A 22556-nucleotide genomic window follows, 5' to 3' on the forward strand; every position below is an offset into this window, starting at 1 on the left:
AAGCACAAACTCATCCCCCATCATTGCTTTATCGAGAATACAATTTGTGGGTCGAGAGATTCTCTCCCATTTCACAAACAATAATGGGCTTTATAGTGACCAGGGGGTCTAGCCGGTTTAGGGTTCATTCTTTGTTCCCGGCTGCAATATCTAGGAACACGATAACACGATATCTAGGAAGAATAGAATGCAAGCTGTAATGACCCGTTTTAAATTATAGAAAAAACAATCCATCTGTAGGTGCGCGGGTCTTATCGCGAGGCCGGCAGTGAACCGAGGAGTGCGCACGGTGCTCTCCTCAATCTACTAATATCTTGGAAGCATTTTGGACCTTTCTTGAACTGGTAACGCCTTTCATAATAATAAGACAAAATGACTGCATTTACCCAATTCGTCCCCAAAAGAACTGCCCATAGTTGTGATTCCGGATTCCCATATGAACGGGGCAGAATCGCATGGCAAAGATTGCTCCTGAAAATTTCGTCCAAAATCCGGGTCCGTCATATTAACGATGGGTTTTACAAGTTAAATACGCTTTGTTTTAGGAGCTCGCCAAGTTTCTTTTATTGATTTCACTGTCAGTTTAATTATAAGAAAATGTTTTAACGAAACAACTTTAACCTTTGAATGGCTACCCAACTACAGAAGTATATTTGTGAGCTACTGTATAAATATAATATCGTTATGGAAGCAAATGAACACGTTGTCTGCATATCTAGGGAAATCTAGGGAATTTTAGGATAAAAATCGGTGAAGAAACGACCGCGGAGGTCGGCAGCACTGCTTGGAAAGCAGACTAGTCTATGTCGGACAAGAAGCGGAAGTGGTCAGAGACTCTGGCGATTCTGAAACGTGAACAAGCAAAACACTGCCCAACTCCAAAACAAAATTCAGTTGAGCACGAAAGAAACTAGGAAGAAACCTAAAAAAACATATTTACGATATGACTGTAATACTGCAGCAAAAATTGGTGAGGCAATTTTAGCGTTGTTTATCTAAGTTGGTATCCTTCAAACGATTGCGGGATTACTCTTGCTGAGGCAAAGTTTGAAGTGTTTCCAAAATTTCCGAACAAAATAAAAAAAAAATGTTTGTTATGTCGTTATGTATTTTTAAGGCTTTGAAAATTTCCGGAAATTTTGCATACCTACTCGTGAGCTTCGGTAATATATCTATAGCGTACGTAAGACATTACTCTCCCCTTTGGGATTTGTGCTGATGCATACAACAATCTGAAGTTCAAATATTTTAGTTCTCTTCAGACAAAACGCTGAGAACTTGGTAAACGTAAGGAGTGACTTATGAACTTCACGCTGCACGATCCATAACTTGGTCTTCTCTGTTCTTATCCGATAATGCTGCAATATTTTTGAATGCAGAGCGATAAAGGGATTGCCAGAGCTCGCCCCTGGCCTGCGTATTTTACCTGTCTAAAGGTCTAGAAAAGTAGAAGGGACTAATATCCCGTAAAGAACTTGGAGGAGTAAATTGCTGTAACGTAAGAATGGAACGACGCAAACTCTGATGCTGAAAATACGCGTAGACATAAACACAAAACAGTTTTCCATATGGCAGTGAGCACGGAGAAACCTTAGGCTTAGTGCCAAAGCCCAAAATATTTCCTGTTAGGTTTAAGAAGATTATCAAAGTCCACATTCCCCAAACTCGCACCGTAGATCGCAGCATTTGGCTCTTCCAGGGACTTTGCGGCGGAGCGAACGCTCCAGAATTCTCAGAGTTTAAAACGACCTTTATTTCATGTTTCTTTCAGGTAACCGGGCTAATTATGGGTTTACTGTCGGAAAAGGCTCTCTTCTTCTGGGATTGGAGATGGTTGACCACAGCCTTAGTGTTCCTGCTGTCCTACGTCGTGCTGCGATTCTATCGCAAGGTGTCCAAATACCCGAAAGGCCCTTTACCGTTTCCCGTTGTTGGAAATCTCCTGGGTAAGCAGAGTTTGTTGATATGTGTTGCTTTCTTGGTAACAAGCAGAAATCTTATCATGTCGCGCTAAAACGTTTCCGTGGTCAAGTGGCACGGTAACGATTTACAGCTCACTTATCGATTCAGCTACAGTAAAGACGTTATCAAGCTGCCATAATTCAAACGGTAGTCTGGCCATTGAGTATATCAAATAACTTGTTTGGCGAGAGTTCGGCAAGCAGGTACCCACCTTGCTAAGACGGGTACATGGTTCCCAGACTATCGCCTTGCCAGGCTCCCAGGCAAGTGCATGGTTACTAGTAAAATCACTGAATGTTCCCAAAGTACCTAATTCCATTTAGTCCACTTACCGGAAGTGAATGCCGCAGAATCCTCTCCTGATTGGCTGGTTTACCCCGTGGCGGAATGGACCTTTTCCGAGAAGCGTTCTGCGCACGCGCGAGCGCCCGATGCCAAGCGGTGGAAGTCGGCACGAAAAAATCGAGGAAATTCGGAATGAGGCTGTAAATCGACGAGTAGAACACGTAATTGCAGCATATATATAATTGTGTTACACAAAAAAAGAAAGTGGACGGAAAGAAAAACACGACGTTTGGGTGGACGCTACGGATTTCCTTCTTTAAAGTCGCGCTAGGCCTACCTCGTTGCATTGGGCACGCGACGCTGCTCAGAGAGCGAAGCAACTGGTAACGTAGCTCCCATTATTGATTGGTAGCGCAGGTCACTTCCTCGATTTTTTAGTTCGCGCAGCCACCGCCTGGTGCCGTCGGTATATGGAAAAGGTCCATTTATCGGTCGGCTATATTGAGAATGGGCCCATAATATCAAAACACGAATAGAAAACGTTTCCGCGTTACCACAGGTACAGGGGTACGCAGAGGTGGGAGCCCTGAACATCGATGAGTTAGAACCGTACAAAAAAAGCGTTGATTTTTTTTTTCTTATATCAGGTAGCTTCTAATCTGGTTCGCCAAAGATTGCCTGCTTGTTTTCTCGCTCCGGTTGCGCCGGTGCTGCGTTTCAAACTCTACGCTTCAGACGCTAAGCCTAACACTCGACTTTGAGGTGTTCCCAGGCGAGAGAGGGAGACGACAGAGCGAGGAGCAAGTTACGCACCGCTCGGAACGAATAAAATAAAAAAAAAAAATAAACCAGTGCCGCCACAAGCCAGAAACGGGCATTGAAGACCTGCGCACGAGAACGAACACTAGATTCTACGCGCTTCGCTTTGACCGCGCAGGGCAGCGCCATATTGGGGACGGGTTGAGGTGCAGCTCCTGCGTCGCTGCTACTCGATTCTGAAACGAAGGTTTGGTAGTTTCGGTACTCTGGGAACATTAAGTGACTCTAGCCACTAGGATAGCTGGCACAACCTACGACCTATCATCATAATAGCTTTATTTTTCGCAATGAGGTACAGTGTTGGTGGAAGCTTGGGAAAAAAGCTGTTAGAACTGCTTGACTGGTCCCGTGGCCCCAAAAGTCAGCAGCGGGAAAAAAAATGCTAAGAGAAAAATCATATGATACATCAAGGGAGATGTTCAAAACACAAAAAAGTCAGAAAAGCAAAAGTATATATATCACAAAAAATGAACATATAAACATGTTACTCACATTTGATTAGTTTCGCTAAGATGTATTATGTTTCTAAGATAATGCGCAGATATATTTTCAAGCTCGATGTGTTGCGCAAAAACAATAGCTGAAGGTGGTTGGGAGAGCGAACGCCGCGGTTTGAAGGCCGCAATTAGCTTTAAAAAATGGGACTTTACAAAGTTCTGTGACTCTCGTTGGATATGCCTATATTTTTCCTTTTAAGTCAGATAAGCTCACAAGATGTACATTCATACTCATTTCAGCTATATATTTAACACCTAGGAGATATCAATACAAGTTAAAAATGTTTACTACATCTAGCTGGTTAAATAATATTTTCTGTTGGAAATTCCGGTGAAACATTGCGAATGATTCGTAGTATATTTTTTTTTGTAATAAAAATACCTTTTGTAGATTTGTATGAGTGGTTGTTCCCCAAATTAAATGGCCGTAGTGTGTGATTAAAATAGCGAGTTATATATTAGCAAGTATGTTCTAAAATGAAAGGTGAAGTCGTGAGCAACCATCCAGGCATGACTACCAGTGATCTACACAAGGCAGCAGCTGATGGCGTATTCCGGAGGCCGTAGAGTCGCGAACGGCTCTAGCTGCCGTTCGCCTTCTTCGCGCTGCCATGTTTGTTCGCTGAACCGTGAAGAACATCCTGAGCATGCGCAAAAGCTTTTATATCCGAATTATTAACCGCCGCTCATACGTTAAAATCCCAGTGACTTCACAATTTTCGCTTGACTAAAATTCTGTGGAAAATGCATATGGAGGTATGCGCGTCCAGGTATATATTCATATTGCGAATGAGACAGAGAGGCGCTTCTTGTGGGATCCCCTAGAGCGGGCTGTACCTTGTGCCACCTAGACAAATCTTGCAATATGAAGCGCTGAAGTGCCGGTAGGTATTATTTAATGTATAATTTTTAACCAATTTCGGTGGACGTAGATACATACGCGAAGCGATATATAGAGCGCTGCACCTTGATGTGAAGACTAACATTAAACTACACGATTTTTACACGTGCTTTACATAAAATGACGGGCCTTATTGTACTCCAAACAAAAAAAAAAGTTTAAGGATCAACTTTCGATGGGAACACAACAAAGACATTCGCTGTGATTTCCTAAGAATTCGACGAAGCATAAAGCTCCTGTACGTTTTCACTTAAATAAAATAATATGTGAAGCTGAGCAAGTGGTTTTAGATGCTGACGTCACACAATGTGCAGTCTGAAATAGTTTTTTTTTTGTGTGTTTTCCGTGAAGCCGCATTCGGCTTTGTTATTTGCCGAGATTCTTCTTTCGATCACTGCTATTTTTTCTCTGAATGTTTAATAAGATTCCGAGCGCACAAACATTTGTTTTGGTTTTTGATTGCAGTTTTATGACCAATTTGGCAGACGTCTCTCCGTTCCTGAGTTATCAACTCAATCCAATCGTGCCTGCTCTAGATAATAGCGGTAAAATTCAGGGCGTAGTTCTGCACTGGCGGTCTTGACTAACCTAGTATTTGGTTTAATCATGGGAACACGCACTTATTCTTATACAACCTTTTGCCTCTGCTGAAATTATAATGAAATTTTAAAATTGAAACCATATTACATAATCAAGGAGTCATAAAATAGAACAAACAGTCGATGGGAGGGTTGACAAAACATCACAAATTCTTCCTCGCTGTGCATTCACCATTCAATTTCTGCTCTGTCGTACTAGGAATGCTTTCATCAAAGTCTAATTGTTACAATTTCTTGCGCTGCACAGAGTAAATTACAGAATATAACAAGAAAACGCAATAAGCCCCCGTTCCCTCTTTCTTAAGATGTTGGTGTGTAAAGTCCCGACCTATCAGAGACGGGTGCAACAGCTAAAGCGCCCAGCTTTATTTATTGCTCCCCACCCATCCATAGATCATGGTCTTGGAGGTGCTGCAGAAACTTTCGCATAGTGCAGATGGCCAGCAAATGCGTTTCTTGCTGTAACATGCATTTGATGTGTCGTATGTCGCAGCCCTGCGGAATACCAACCAGCTCTACAAGATGGCCGAAAATTGGGCTCGGCAATATGGGGACCCGATCACGTTTTGGATGGGAGAGAAGCCAATGGTGGTGCTCAACACGCAGAAAGTGGTCAAGGAAGCGTTCGTTGAAAAGAGGCACGAATTCGCTGGACGTTTTTCCACAAAAATGGGTGAGAGATACGCGAACTTTGGTTGCCATTGCATATCTAATACAGCGTCGATTGCTCACATCACTTGACCTATTCACAGTGTTCCACGTGGTCTTATGAAACGTAAGGGAACTCCAACGTTTACGCGATTTATTCAGTTTGATTTCCAATAATATTTTACATTATTAAGCGTTCCTTTATTTTATTTTCATTATTCTTGGTGGTGTTATAAAGACAATTTTTTACACAACTGGATATTTCAGGATAGCGTCAACGCCAACTAGTGAGGATATGAACGTTTCTTTGAATCATGATTTGCAACTATCAATTACATATAGACTTCTGATCATAATAGGGACTTTTAGAATGTTGTACGCAAGAAATTTTCCTACGCAAAGAATGGCGTCCCCGCCACCGCGCACGAGCCGAACGCTTTGCGCGATTTCGCTTTGCGTGTGCTATTATAGCGTAAGCAAATTTGAGGAAATTGCGTTCGCAAACAAAGAGTTTTTGAGCTCCTTCAAGGAGGATTTGCAATGCCCAAGAAACTGGCTAAACGGCTAATGTCTAGACAAGCACAATTAGAAAATGGCGGCTCCTTGGACCGCGGCTACAACCTCTTAGGCGGACGTCGTAATAGCGACGTCGGCTATATTCTCGTGACTGCGTTTTTAAATACAGGAGTACATTGCACTCCTACGGGAGGCGCACCTTACAAGCGGTTTGGAGGACCCAGCAAGGTGAGCAACTATCGCCGGAACCTTGCCGCTTGCGACGCGTGAACATTCCTCGGCACAGGTGCGGCGGGTACGGTGTACTAAGATCAGTACACGAGACCTTTCTTGCCGAGGAGACTCAACTAGATAGAAACAGTCGACTTCTCCCGTCGCCGTCGCATTCTCATATTTAAACGAAGCTCAAACGTTACTCTAGACCAAAAACGTATTTTCGTTTCTCAAGTTATAGCATTTCCTGTGTGAAATAAATATAGTTACTGGGGTTTTTCCGTCCCGGCGGAGGAACGTTATTCTAAAACTGTTCTGTGTAGCGTGCGCTAACGCAAGCGCTCAATTTATCGCTAGCGGGCGCTAAAACTGCGTACGTTATTCTAAAACTCCCTAATTTTCAGAGGTTCTCCTTTATTGCTTTTGACAAAATATTTTTGTCGCGCACTCAAGACTTTTAGTATATGATTAATCATGGCCCTGGGCATTTTTACATTTCACATGTTTCTACACTACACAACAAAACGTCTAGCGCGCTACATTTCCTTCACAATCTGTATTGATGCTTCACTCGACCACATAATGGTATATTTACAAAATTACCAAGTACTTTGTCCTTACTCACATAAGAGCTCGGCACTGGATGGGAACATGGGCAAAAAATGATAGCTAAAGGTAATTTCAAGTACCACGTGCACTCTAAGTGAACACTTAAAATAACTTAGTTATTGCTTCCTAATGTCACCATATTTTTGAATAGTTTCTGGCTGGAAGCCGTTATATAGGATATTTTCCACACTCAGGGCCAAGGATGAGTTACTTTAGGTTCACCTAAAGTAGCTCCTTTTAGGCTTTCTATAAGTTTGTAGCTTCTTCGAGGCTCTGTAGAAGCATGTATATATCTGATAATGGAATGCCGGCAACCAGTTCACGGTTCCACCAAGGAGACTGTCTTGAAAGGTCTTGCAGAGGAGCTGGGGAATTACTGGAACCTTCATACTACAGGGTCTTACTTATCTAAAGTTTCGAAGATAACAGTAACGGTTCAAGATTAATATTTTTGTTTACTTCTCAATTTTATAATTTTTTTCCTAGCAGACGAACCTTTAAATTATTTGATTCGCAATGATTCCTAATAATATGAGACTAGAAAGATTAATGTTACAAGCAGTGTTCGAATTTTATTTTTTTTAGCTGAACTCCAGAGGCAAAAAAACAACAGCATCCTAATGGAGGACTACAACCCAACATGGAAGGCCCTCAGAAAGGTGGCGCTGACTGCAGTGAGGTAGGCGAAATAGGTGATTGTACTTCATAGCACGGTAATGCATTAGACGCGTTGAACGACTTCGTAAGCAAAGGTAACTAAAGAATAAAGAAACGTGAACTAAATGTTAATTGGCGCGTTTCAGCATTTCAATGTTTACCGAAAACTTAAGATGAGTCTATGGTATATGTAACGGATATATTTATAGTAAACAGAAGCTGGAATATTAATGAACCCCCACAACCTGGAGAGTGATAGCAGATGTGTGCTTTAAATACGGTATATATAGTCCCAGATAATATTAAGACGGCAGGGAGGTGCTTCAGTTGTCCCGCCCCCTGCGTGGATGTCCCACCTTCGACGACGCTTAGGTGTTTCGGGAACCTCGAGCACGCGGGCCCACAGCCAAAGTACGCTGCAAGCAATGAGCGCGTGACCCAGGCTAGGCGTTCAAAAAGCCACGTGCTATCATTCTTAATCTGCGGGTTACAGTAGTTGGAAGCAAAATCTCACCTCGTTTACTCTTGAAGAAAATGCATGAAAAAAAATACAAAGGTTTACCAATACCACTTGAATTGTGCGATACTCAAAAATGTGTTAAACAGTATCGAGCGAAAAAAAAAGATCATTTTAGGCGTAAGCATGTCATCAAAAACGGCAAGTAAAGCAGTAGCTTTTGGGTCGAAGCATCTTTGCGTACATTTCAGCATGCAAAGTCTGCAAGGAAAAACATAAAAAGCTAGAATCTTCGTGTTTACGGTAGCGATCTTAATTCTATTATAAAGCTATGTTTGCGATTGCTTATACATTGTTTATATTATATTAATAATTTAGTAGCGCAACACATTAGTTATAGCAGAAAAAAAACAACATATTGAGTGTACTTATTTTTGTTGTAACTCTCGGAAAGGCGGATATTTTCTAGCAGAGCCTTGAGCGATCCCGAGTAAGCTCGCTTGTTTATAACAATGAGTTTACGCAGAGGGTATTGTATAGCCAGCTTGATATGTTCTGCTGTTACTCGCAGGAAGTACGCCGTGAGCGACTCTTTGGAGAATTTGTCCTGCGAGGTCGTGGACGCTTACGTGGATTCGCTCAAGGAAGGCTCTAATATCCTGGACTCAAAGGCTCCGTTCCTGTACATGCTCTTCAACATCATTGGCATGTCTGTCTACGGAACAAAGTAAGGTTGTGCCCTGAAGTCATGTAAGCTCGAAACATGTTTAAACTTAATTGTTCCTTTCCCCTAAATGTTAGATTATTATACAAAAAATACTAATTGGTCAGTAATCTGCTTTACGTTTGTTTTGAATGGAACACTCAGGGTTTATTGGGTCAGCGCTTCATTAAAAAAAAACTATTTGACTGAACAAGAGCGATATTTCCGTAAGTTGGTACGTTGCACTATGCATTTACAAATATACATGTGCTAATTAATCTAAAACAGGGTATACATGATTAGGTGAAAAAATTATAAAACTTAATGAAAAACAGTAGGAGTACAGGCAAGCGACCGATCTTTAGCGTGTTGCAGCTTAACCCGAGACTCGGATGCGAAATAAAAAGTTAAAGGAAGAAGATACAAAAAACCAAGGAAGGAGAAAATATCTCAAACGCAGCTGAAACAATTATTAAGTCCCACATCCCTTGCGTATTCACAGCCACAAGGGCGCCATTCACACAACTTGCCCCTTTGCTACGATACAAAGTTCCAGAACACAGAAAATACCACCACCAGAACAGAACAATCTGATGCCCCCTCAACGATAAAAAATATAACATCACGCCATACCTTCAACAAATGTTTATCCTTCTGTAACCTCTGGAACCACACCCCCCCCCCCCCCCCCCCCGTAAAACAACATTGACCCTGAACCTGAGTACAAAGACCAACTACCTCAAGGAACAAAAAAAAGAACAGAACTATGAAGAGTCATCCTCAAATATACCAATCCCGAACACCAATCTCAAAGGGCAGACACTCTGGACTTGCTCTAACAACGTGATATCGCCTTTTGCTCTTCAATGATAAGCAAAAATGGGACGATTTTTGAAGAACTAAGGGCGATAGCACGTTAAACTTAAATGACGGCATACCCAATCATGTCCTATAGATGTGCGCTGGAGCAATTTCACCTTTTCTAGTTAATATTTTCAACAAATCGCTCTTTTCTGGCAGGCTGCCATCGTAGCAGAAGAGTGCAAATCTTGTGCCTATTCTTAAATCAAGCAAAAAAAAAGGCCGGGTTTCTCATTACAGGCCAATCTCCCTAACTTGTATTTGGTCTAAATTACTCGATAATATAATATATACAAATATGGTAAGCCACCTTGAGTCCAATCATTTCTTTTCTATGTTCCAGCACGACTTCCGGTCTGGTTGATCGTGCACCCGCAGCTGACAGACTTTGTACATGATCGTTCACTTTCACTAGATAAAAACGTTCAGGTTGGCTGCTTGCTACCAGACTTCTAAAAGCATTCGATGAGGTACCTCACTCTACCTCGCAGGCACAGACTTTCGTTCCTGGGCCTCCCCGCCTATATTGTTGGGTGGATATATCATTACTTCTCCAATCGTACAGAGTGTGTCGCCATTGGCGGTCAAACTTCCTTGTATAATGATGCAACCTCGGGTGTCCCCCTAGGGTTCGTTCTTTGACCACTTCTCTTTTTAATATATATCAACGACATAGCGCAAAATTAAAAAAAAAACAGCGTACGTTTATATGGTGCTGACTGCGTTATTTATAGTTTATAGACAGGTTAAAAGCGAGAATGGTTTTATTTTCGTTCAGTCAGGCCTCAAAAATATAATGAATTTGTTCGACGAATGGAAATTATTATTAAATATTAATAGATGCAATTACGTTAGATTCAACAGAAAAAAGAGGCCATTTAAATCCAGGTGTTAGCTGAACGGTGCCGTCCTCCGGGAAGTTACAGATGTCCACATATTTAAGAGTTTATTTTAGCAGCGATCTATCCTGGTCTAAACACATGAATACAATAACAATTTAGGCGAACCGAGTTTTAACTTTTGACAAAGAGAATTTCAAATGAAATTCCGTTTGCCAATGTTTGTCCATATTAGAGTTTAATGTCCAGTGTGGGACCCATATTACCTATATTTAACCTAAAAACAAGAAGCCATGCAAAATAGTGCAGCTCGTTTTGTAGCACATAATTACGATTTTCGCTCGAGCGTACCAAATAAAACAAAAATAAAATAAAAGCCATTATATTCGCGAAAAAACATTTTTTCGAATAAAACTTCTCAGAAATATTTACTTATAACAAGCAGGTATAATAAAGTATAATTATTTCCATCATCCTGATTACTATTTCTCAAAAGTGGACCATCCGTTAAAAATAAAAATAAAATATTTCAGGTGCGGAACTGAAATATTTAAAACGCCTTTTTTTCCGAAATCAATTATCGATTGAACTTGTCTTCCAAAACACGTAATCACTAAGACTTGGGATGAAATTTTTTCTTCTTTGTTATTGTACATGCTTTAATATTGGTGTGTTGCAGTCTATACCTTCTTTACTGTGTTTTGTGATGTTTGAAACAGTCGTATTGCACTTCCTTTATGCACCGTTAGTCTCTTACTCACACACTAGTTTTAATTCTCAACTTCTTTTATTTTCTGTTATGTGTACCCCCTCCGAAATGCCCACGTGGCAATGTAGGTTCTGCGTAACCAACATAAGCAAATAAATGAAGAAATAAGTCTCAACGTCGTTGGAAGGTCAATGAGAGAGACTTCCCTAAGCGAGGCAGGGTTTAACGGTGAGTTCATTAAAAGGCATCTAAATTTACGCACCAAGAAGAGAAAAGAAAAACAAAAGAAAATCATGTGGGAAAGACGGAATGCTGTGATCCCGTATTTTCATGGAATTTCAGATTACTTGAAAGCCTGTGCTAAGCATTTCGGGGAGAAGACTGCATTAGTTCCGATTTCAGGTTGAATTAATTAACTTCGTTTGAAACGGGAGTACATGAGTATATAAACGCTCACGATGATAAATCAATTCATTGCAAGCAGAGTGTGATATAGGAGATTCAGGTGACATATAGCTTTTTATATGTTGGGCAAACGTCGAGGTGTGTTAATGATATAATAAAAGGAAAGAAGAGAAATAAAAGGAATAGCGCGAAGAATTGCACTGCTTTGTTGTCAGGGATGGAGATAAACTGTAATACATAAGGAAGTGAATGAAAGCAAGACTGATAAGCGAATCCATTCGAAAAAGGCCGATCGGGAGCTGTATCGGTCAGCCATGGTGCCGCTAGGGAACTATGCGAAATATTTTTTGAGACAACAATTTTGTGTGTATGTGTGTGTGTGTGTTTAAGCATCTTAAAAGGTGAAGCGCGACAGCACTTTGTAAAAGTGAGTTCAGAGTGCCTGCCTCTTTACCTTGGTGTTCCAAATGGTTAGATTTTGAAGAGGTTTTTTCCAAGTTTGGTTATTTTGTCGTTTTTTGTTGAGAAGAAATTGGGCTTTGTACTCAAGTTCAGGGTCACTATTGGTTCGCAGGCAAAGTGTCAGATGCTTCACAAAGGATAATGTTTTGCTTAAGAGTAAGCCGACTTAAGAAAACCTGCCCTAGATGTTATGTTTTTGTTCGTTGAGGGCGCATTTCATTGCCCTCTTCTGGTGATGTTCTTTTGTGCCTCCTGTTGTTTTGTCGTAGCAAAGTGTGAGTGATGTGGCGTGAAAGCTTGTCGCTTTGAGTATATATGAACGCTGGACTCAATGAATATTTTAGCTTCGTTTGTGAAGTTCTGTTGTACCCTGTTTTCTGCGCTTTCTAGTTTTAATTTTGTATTTCTTACCCCGATCTTGGGTAAAGTTGCAACGCGATGAATACTTATACTGAAGTTATCACCAGAAGGTTTTGTGGTAGTTTTATTTTAAAATTTCCACGTAAAGCGTTTTGCGTCATTGGACACACATTTAAAACGGGGTGCACTAAAACGCGCGGTTGAAGCGACGGTTCGTATATTAAGAAAGGAGCTTTCTTGTAGACAACATTTGTGCTTCGGAAAACCAGACGATTCTGTTTAAAGCGTTTCTTACTAATAATTGAAGCTGAATTAAATTTAATTGAGTTAAACTAAGCTGCATTAAATTGACTTGAATCAAATAGCGGTGAATTGAAGCAAGGACAAAACCTATACGCGTGATTCTGATATTCCTGCCGTGTTCTCTTTAAAGATGTTTCGCAGCGAACGCATTGCGTCAACGGCTCCCCTAGCACTCGCTCCTTTGCACTGATAACAATAACATATCGTGTGGCATATACTTGACACTTCATCATACCTGAATACATATCACAATTGCAAGGAAGCTACATATTTTAAGTTATGAACGCTTTGGCGCACAAAATTCGACATTTGTCGAACATCCATGAAATTTGTTCTCTTATGAGCAAGAAAACAATGAAAAGTAGCATTCAATATGCCATCAAAGTCTCAGGCTGCCTTTTTTGCTAAAAGAAAAAAGAGATAACTCTAAATTACCCTTTCCTTGTGAGCCCAAAACTATGCCTACCATATTTCCACGTGCCTTCTGTTTTCTGGTGTATACTTCGTTCCGGCGCAGCCGACGCTACGAGCTAATAGGACCGATCGAAGTTTCAAATGCGCAAGTCACTGGGTCTCCCATGTAGGTGATTGGTGCCGCGATGATAGAGCGCGCACATAAAATGACGAACACCAAGTCGGTGCGCTTATGATCCTGTTTGACTTGTCACATCTTCCCAACATTGACTGCGTCCTGGCTTAAGTAAAGCGAGGAATAGGCTTTTGTTGGATTTGACTTCTATGACGCCTGCTTACACCCCGTTTGTGCTTTCAATCAAGGTTTGACAAAGAAAGTCCGGAATTGGCTAAGCTGAAAGCATTTAATCAGGAATTCTTGGAGAACGCTCCTAATGGACTCCCGAGTGACATCGTTCCCTGGTTGGGTGTGCTTTACCGTGGGCGTGAGAAAAAGATGGAGATTCTCTTCAGAGAATTTTGCGAGTTGCTCGATGTCCTGTACAAGCGAGCTGCGAAAACATACGTCCCCGGTACGTACAAAACCTCTTCATTCATTTTTTTTTCTTTCTTGATGGGCGACATTTTTTTATATTTTTCATTTTGATTAACTAGGCTAGACAAACGCAATATAAACACTAAAAATAATGCACTCACAAAAAAAAACGCAATTTCAGAGACTTGCACTCACGGTTGCACATTTTCACCAGCCTTATATTGGTGATACACACCAAAAAAGATGTCATTGGGTGGAACGATCAGTTTTAATTTTTGAAAGGTGCGGAAAGGGTATTGAAAACAGTGTTCCGATTAATTGAGCCGCAGACTTCTGTTTTAAGAGTGTTCGTAGCACAAATATTCGCTTAAAGCGGCTCTCGCGTAATTTTTTTTAGGTGGCCATGAAAAATATTTATTGCTTGTACCAAATATTTTTACTTGAAAATAGGGTCCTTACGTTACGTGCAATATTCAATATAGAGAATAGCAAAATATTTGTAACGTTATTAGGTGCGAAAACGGCTGCCCGGCAAAGAAGGCTCTTTGAAATGTCGGCTACGTAGGCGTGAAGCTGTCAGCAGGTCGTCATTTTTCCTTTGTGAGGGATGCTCTTGACCACTTCATTTTCCTTTGTTGTGCGTGTGACAACTGCTTTCGTGGTCGTCGCTTGTAAACTTGTAAATCTGCTGCCCCTAAAGCGTATTTGTAGAAGGCTACTAAGATTTCCACCATCTTATTTTAAGTTGTTCACCCGTGTCTAAGTTGCGTTGCTGTAACACAATACGGATATGAAGCCGGTCCCTAAAACAAGATGATTTACGCCTTTATGGTTAAAAAAAAAATGTTAGAGTGCGTACATTCCTGAAAATGCTGAAGATGTGAACGTTGTATGTTTCAGGCAAACTCGACAACTTCACTCACTCCATGATAGCTGCAAGAGACGAAGCCATTGAACAAGAAAAAAACGACGCTCAGCACTTGACCCAAGCCAACATGGTTCAGATCATCATGGACATTTTCGGAGGTAATTACCACCAAGCACACTGCTGTTTTGAGCAGTTACTAAGCTTAGTGTTTAATATTCTGCAAAAATAAAACTATTTGGTGCGAGGTGAAGGGAAGCATCCGTTTAATATACCGGTTCGAATGTTGATTTCGGTTTACTTCACGATTAGGAATCAAAATTTACGAGTCCGTTTACTATATTTTCAGTTTCACACCTGACATTTAAGATTGCACCGACTCAATTTCATTTAATCGTAGTATTTTGTGATGGCAATTTAAGAGATTTTATTATCAGCTGTTTTGCACTTGTGAAAACTATACTGTCAGAAAGCGGCACATGACTGAAGAGTCATTCAAAGATCAAGGCTCAGCAGTTGCTTTCTCGATGAGATAATTGACGGACTTAATCGAATGTGTTTTGTATTGTATAATAAGTTGCGGTGTCATTGGAGTTAAACGTGTTATCATGTATCTTTCCTCAGCCGCTACGGACACTTCATTGGGGGTGCTACAGTGGCTTTGCCTGACGATGACAAGGAAGCCGGAGATACAAGAGAAGATTAAGAAGGAAATTGAAGCCAACCTTGGTGAATCACACACTTCGCTTTCTTTAATCTGCTTGCAGTTACGCTGTCTGAGGACCTCAGGAAATATTTATTTTTATGTAAGCAAACCTCAAGAGATAAAAAAGAACAGACGCTGCTAGCTAAGGCCTACATCACAAACTCTGTCTGGCTGAGATTAGTGGTGTTGCATGAGCCAGCGCACCAACTTTTTCAAATATAAAATTGTAATGTCGGTAACTGCGTTAAGTACCTCAACAATTTTTGGAAGTAAAACACTAGTGAAAAACAAAAATTCTGCGTGCCGTCCCGCACAATATTCGGACTTGGCTTACACGTGCTGCTGAAAATTAAGTTGGCAAAGACCGAACCCTTAAGAGACGTTTCATATCTCGTGCCTTGAAATCTGAAATAGTACGAGCAATAACGTTGGTGTAGAACACAGAGGTGATCTGTCCGAGGATCTCTCCAAATGACCGAACTCCGACTATGCCCAATGGCGAATTCAACAGGTCGTTTTGGTCGACTTTTCTGGAGCGCGCCCATTTCACTGGCCGATCGGGATCGAGATGTTACGTGTCACGCTCGTAGTTTTGAATCAGTTCTCAGTCCAGATCTCGTTCCGAATCCGAGAAACGCCGCTTCGCCGATTTTGGCTGATTCGATGGCCTGGCGAACCCTCGCCGCCCTCACCTGACTTACTCTTTCGCGCCGGGCATGACCGCGGCAATGGGATTCCCGAAAAGGTGAATGACGGGATGGCATCCGCCCATCGCGGAGGAGTGGCCATGTTCTACGAGGGATCCGGAGGTGGAGCGACTCCGTTCGGATCGCGTGCTCCATATCGGATCTGGTCTGCTGATCCCACCGCGCTCTAAAACGACCATGGAATTCATAAAAAATGTGGAGTGCTCTGCAAATGTTTATTAGCATGGTATTTATTGTTAGTTGTCTAATTTGTACTGTCTAGGTTGTAGCGCCAGCCGTGATCCATTAACGTTTTGTGACAGGTCAAGATCGGCCCAGCCTACGAGACAAAGAGAAGCTACCTTACACGCACGCCTGCATTTTGGAGGCTCTGCGCAGGTACCCTATAGCTCCTCTCGGACTTCCACATAACACGACATGTGACACATCAGCTGGTAAGTGTGCTTTGCTACTAAAAATTACGATTGGGTTACACATTCACGGGTTGAATATAAAAGACACCATGATTCTAAGGCGTTGTGTTGAGTTTACTATTCAAGAAAGAATCGGCGTTCATTCACAAAGCTCTAGCCCGTAATTATGCAAGAAAGCACTCCATCGGGAAAATAGCCGAGCATGAAAACAAGCATCCCTCGAGCAGTTTATGGTTCTTAGCGCAGAGCTAACAAGAATTCGTACCGCACTTGACGCCATAGGTCATTGGTGGCCATTCTCCGAAAGAAACGTTTAAATTTCACCCTTCATGAGTGATACTTCCAAAAAAAGACTTGTCATTTGAATAGTGGCCACTAACACGGCGCGGTTAAACAACTTTAGTACACGATAGTTTGTGTTTAGGACGGTAGCGTCCTCATGGTCGGTACGTTTAAACAATCAACTTTGCGGTATGTTTGTACACAACACATCAGGATTAATTTAAGATCAGACCATGCGCTTAAAGGATGAAAGACTTAAATTTGGATTTTAAGATATTGAACGATATAATGCTTATTAATACTCTGCTCACATTTGACCACGTTGTTTTGATAAACACACGGTAAAATAAAACACTGCTGCTCGTTCGAATCCGCACCACTTATACGTATCGCGTTTATAAGACCCCAAGAGTGAATAAAAGGCTATAAGGCGTTAATATAAATAAACAATTTGTAGAACGATGCTATCTCTATCGCTCTGCGAAAAAGCTGTACTACTACAGCCTGTCTACAAGAAAAAAACGATGTTATTTTTTACCGCTAAAATTACCTACTTATCATCGAATGCTCAACCTCCACTCAATTATAGCCCTATATGTTCATAAAAAATTGCACATCAGAAATAACGGTAAAGTTACTTGAAAATTACGAGGGATTTCCCGAGAGTTTAAGCCGGAAAATGGGTCCTTTTTCTTCTACACTCTTAGAAAAAAGGGTACGGATAGTCCTCCCTTACGGGAGGAACGGTCTTGTAACCTATGTTCCTTTAGAAAGGGAGAAACCTTCGTCCCTGAAGCAGGGGAGCAAAGTTCCACCGTCGCTTGCATCTCAATATGGCGGCCCCGAATCGAGAAAATCGAGCCCAATAAGGCCTAACGAGGACGCTACGTCTCTTGTACGGGACGAGAACAGCAGCAAATAAAAGCGTAACACGAGCTTTCCGCAAACTGTGTTTATTTCCGAAGCCAGACTCCCCCCACAGGTACAGACACCTGCGTTTCGAAAGCAGTTACTCAGTCTTCTCGTCGACAGCACTGCGATGTTAAACGGAGACAACCGATACCTAGTTACTTCGCGCACTTTGCGTCTTACCTTTGGTGTTCCTCGAGTCACAATTCCTTCGTCAACCGCACATCACGGAGAAGGGCAAACTCACTCCGCGAAACCAAAAGCCGCTCTCGAAAGTACGAACTCGAAGCCGCTGCAGCCGCTGTTTATCGCGTAGCGTGATAGAAGGTTAAATCGCTAGCCACCAGATGGCGAGGTCAAGCAGAGTAATTGCAAGTAGCTAGGATAGGTGGCGCTAGGTACCGCCCAATTCATGTTCTACAAAAAATAATTTGCTTCTCTCAGGCCACTACTGTGCTTGAGGACCCTCTTCTATACACACATGACACCCATACACTTATTACAAGCATCAGGTGAACATACATTAAGCACATGCACTGCACACACAAACATCAATACAACGGAACACCACACTAACCCGAACACTACACCCGTGCTCTGCGTTTCCGTCTTTTATACTGGTCGTTTTGAACGTGCGGAACTTTTCGGTGACTCCCTAAGCAATAAAAAATATTCCCAGCATGTTGATTTTTTCCCTGCATTGTCATACCTCTGAGAGTATTTTGAATGGCTCAGGGGTTGAATCTCTTATTAAAAAGTAAACGCTCAATCATGCCGTAATTATTTGAACGCCAATAAATCAAGCCGCTCCAATGCGGTTCGAAGCCATGAGTTTGTTTCCCCACACGGCAAGTCGTAGCTTGTATTTCTATTTGTTTTTCTATTTGTGCTGTTCGCGCGAAGCTGCAATTGCCGTTTGAATTAATCTCTGTAGAGTGGATATTCAGTCAGCTGGAAGTGATGCTTCACGGACTGAGAAATTGCTTTTCGATCAACTTGAATGCAGTCAAAGCCGCGACTTGCGGCAGGTGTTAAGTGTACGGAACTACGCCGTGGCGAGCCCGAAAACTTCTAGCGCTCATCCCAGCGCGCCACGGAGGGCAGTTTCTCCAGCAACCGTAGTATAATTAAACAGCAAAATAAAGGGTAGCTTTTTTTTCGATTTTACCTACTATTGTTTTTAATGCCGAAATTCCATACTGTAAATATACGCACTTTACGTCACGCTTTCGTACTGTTCAGTCCTTGCCCCTGAGCGCAATCGCTGTCGGGGACGAGACAATTCCGACAGTCACATTGGCCACTGTACGGTAGGAGCTTCTACTGTTCAGACCAGCGTTCCAACATGACTATCCGCACGTTGATCGATTGCACGTGATCCCTCAAGTGGTATTAAACTTTTTAATGTAAAGCGGAATGTCAACCTGCGACACCCCGCCCCCTCCGATCACAACCCGACCAGCGGCATCAAAGCCCAACAGTTTACGATCTCATCTTCTTGTTACACCACTGATACGCGAACACATGGTCACATCGGCGATAATTCCAGTCTTCTGTTCACAACCCGAACACTGTCATCACGATGTTGCAGCTATGTTGCTGACACGCACAAACACAAAACCACGTTGAACGCCGGTTGCACTCGGCATCGGAAAACAGAACCGAACTCAGGGGGGAAGGCACCCAGGCAGCCGGCAGCAAAGCCTGCCTGTCTTGGACGCAGTTCCTGCAGTTTCCATAACGTCGAAAACCTCGACACAGTTCCGCGTGCTTTCGCTGCTGTAGTCTGTAGTGCTGCAGCCTGCAGTGGCTGTAGTTCCGTCGTTCCGTGCCGCGCGAGTCACGCAATCCGGAGACGGCCATCCCCCAATGTACGTGGCGCTGCTGGCACTGCTCCGGAACTTCGCTGTTTCTAGCGGCTTCGTTTGCTCGTTTGATAAAATTAGTGATAAAAACCTCAATGCAACCGAAATGTTCTGCACGTTTAAACTAGAAGATGGAATTACAGGCGGCCTTCGCTGCTACTGGAGCTCAATCAACTCAACAGCTATTTATGAAACAACGCGCGCGACCTGCTCGAAAAACGAAACCGAAAGACGATGAGTCGGGAGGGCGAAAGCTTTCTCCCGTCTGCCTGGAGAAGGAGAAAAACATTTCGTTCCTCCCCTTTTCTCGTGTCCGCTTGGGGGCGCGTCGGTAGAAGGGAGGAAGGCGCGCCGTTGCTACTTTTTTCCTCCATTTTTTCTTAGAGTGTAGATGACACCATTCTTCTCGACGTATCCTTGGCTTTATCGGACTCCATTTTCCTGTTAATAATGATTGACAAATTATTTATAATTTTGAGTAAACTAGTGAGACGTTTTCAAACTTTGACGTCTGATCCGGACCGCTGGCGCCACATTTGAGAAGAAGGCTGAGCGTTCGGTGATGCGAAGTTCGTTTTCTGGTGAACAAAGCGCTGTCAAAACGTTTTCTCGAGGGCAACGTTTAACAAATGGCTTTTCTTTACATCCAGAGCACACTTGTCATGACCATACCATAACTTTTTATGACGTTCAGGGTGGCTTTCTCAGGTGTTCTTTTTTGTCCCTATTTCATATCCAGGTGGTATTTTCATACCAAAAAACACTGGAATTCTTTACAACATCTACGCCATAAACCACGACACCCAGATCTGGGCAGACCCCGAGTTCTTCAGGCCGGAACGATTCCTGGACCCTGTCACGGGTAGAGTGAACCAGGAACTGCTGCCACAGATGATCACTTTCGGTCTGGGTCCCAGGACGTGCCCGGGAGAGAAGTTGGCGCACGCGGACATGTTCTACGTCCTTGTACGCTTCATGCAGCGAGTCAGCTGCAGTGCCCTGCCGGGAAAAGAAAAGACCGCCATAGAGGCTCTAGATTCCAACTTGTTTCTGATGCCAGCGAAACAAGACATAGTGTTGACCCGGCTTTACTAACCTCAGAAAACGTAAACCGTAAAAATGCTTGCACTGCGTGCCTTGTGTGTGTGTTTTTATGTTTTTTTTTTTTATTAACTTAGTTCAAGTCGAATAAAAACGTGCGAATTTTGTGTAATATATTGCAAACCGTCGTTCGAAATAAATGACACTTAGAAAACCTGAACGAGTTTTAAAACATATTCAGGAAGTGTATGTTGAGTTTTTGGCACCACTGTGACTAGTTTTCGATTACTTGAATAACGTCAGCAACGTGCATTTATGCACAGTTATTTAAATTATAACTCTCCGGCATTGCCTTCCATAAACAGGCTCATTCTTGCTGTCGACTTTTCTGTTGCTGCTTGTATTTGTCTTGATCAAGTCCCCTCCCATGTGAATAGGTCTTAAGAAGTATTTCTACCAATGCGAAAATATAAAACGAAAATAAATAAAGACTCATAACTCCACTCCAAACATACAGGAGGATTCTATGGCACATTACACATTGCAAGAAGGGTTGCACATCTTTCTGTTCGGACACACAAGCTTTAGGAGGGATCCCAACTTAAAAACTTCAAGGTATAATTAAATAAAAATGATCAACATGGGTTTAACTTGTAATAAAAACTACTAGGTAGTTAATATGTAAGCAGTCAGCACATAACGTCCGGAGGGTTCATATGAGCGTTTTGAGATATCCTGCCTGACGTCTCTACGAGCTGTTTTTTTGTGTTTCTCAATGTAATAAAATACAAACTTTAAAAACTTTACAAGCACTGTTCGCTGTTTTACCACCGATGAAACCACCAAGAAAGTAGGCAGTTTTTGTTGATAGTTTCAGCCTTCTCATAACTCTTTCGCCAAGCCCCTTTGAGATGCGAAACCACGGTACTTGGAAATTGTCTTAGAATACTGTGTTTACAGTCCTATTTCGCTCATGCATGAAAGGTTTTGGCAACAAACTGGGTCGAAGAAACCAGAGTGTCGTGCTGTCGTATGTCTGGATTCCGGCGGCTGCTCGATGAAAGGCTGGCGAAACAGAGGAGGAGACGCAGGAATCGCTGTCGTCACGGCGTCCCAGCTCGCGTCCACTTAGGCCCGCTTCAGGCGGGGCAACTTTTCCATCAATTTTGAGGTTGCTGGCGGGTTGTTCCCTAGCTTTCCCTAGATAGACGCGTATTGCTGAGATCGGGTCCGGTTCGAACAAGCGAGCAACTCGGAGCAATTCGAAGGCGGTTGAAGCGGCTGCAGCCAATCAGAGATGCGATATTTTCACGTGATACCCCTGTAGTGGTGATGATGACAGCTAAAGACTTAGTTCATGTTTGGAAAGAATCGTTTTCGGAAATAAACAGTTTCAGAAAAAGGAGTTAGTATTCTCAACGCCGTTCAAAGATATAAGAACTCATTTTTAGCCCTTAGCTGGGCGTCTAAATAGTTAAAGAATCAAATTTAATGATGATGATAGCAGGTCGGAGCAATTCGTTTGCTGCGTGTGAACGCGGGCGGCCGGTGTTGCTGGTGTTGCGACGTCCAATTGCTAGGTGAAATTGCTTTGTCTGAAGCGGGCCTTATGTTTCTATCGCCGGCCAAGCTGCAGAGCGACCTGCGGCAGAGCGGGAGTCTGCCACAACCACCCCTGCTGCTCTGCCGCCACCAAGATTGTTACAGGAAACATAGCGACACTTTTCTGACGTTTCTGGACGGAACTCGAGGGACCACTGTTGGGAATGCGGTGAACACACGGGAGGAAGACGTGCTCCAGCCACCATACCGCAACGTTGCAGACAAGGAAAGCGGCGCTCAGGGGTCGAAGCGCAGTTCGCGTTCCGTGGAGGGGAAAAAAGCGATATACGAAAACTCCCTAGTATTTTTCGAATTCCCTAGAAAGCTCTGGGTAGCCCATTCAATGCAGCTGGCGACGACATCTGTTGTCCAAGGCTGCGGACTCTTTCCGGTGTATTATCTCCGCCGTTGG

The 22556-nt window shown here is 42.6% G+C and overlaps 1 protein-coding gene across 1 annotated transcript; it reads left to right on the forward strand.

Moving 5' to 3' along the window:
- The first annotated feature begins 1776 nt into the window (after positions 1 to 1776).
- Positions 1777 to 20601, forward strand: LOC115329420 (cytochrome P450 1A1-like). The gene is made up of 9 exons (XM_029991022.4): positions 1777 to 1946; positions 5557 to 5736; positions 7635 to 7728; positions 8735 to 8890; positions 13583 to 13791; positions 14655 to 14780; positions 15244 to 15348; positions 16335 to 16466; positions 20241 to 20601. The coding sequence occupies exons 1-9, from the start codon at positions 1787 to 1789 to the stop codon at positions 20594 to 20596; spliced, it is 1518 nt and encodes a 505-aa protein (XP_029846882.2). The 5' UTR covers positions 1777 to 1786; the 3' UTR covers positions 20597 to 20601.
- Positions 20602 to 22556: the final 1955 nt, after the last annotated feature.

The sequence above is a fragment of the Ixodes scapularis genome, unplaced genomic scaffold (genome assembly GCF_016920785.2).
Source record: "Ixodes scapularis isolate PalLabHiFi unplaced genomic scaffold, ASM1692078v2 PGA_scaffold4__175_contigs__length_147842914, whole genome shotgun sequence".
In the NCBI taxonomy this organism is placed as follows: domain Eukaryota; kingdom Metazoa; phylum Arthropoda; class Arachnida; order Ixodida; family Ixodidae; genus Ixodes; species Ixodes scapularis.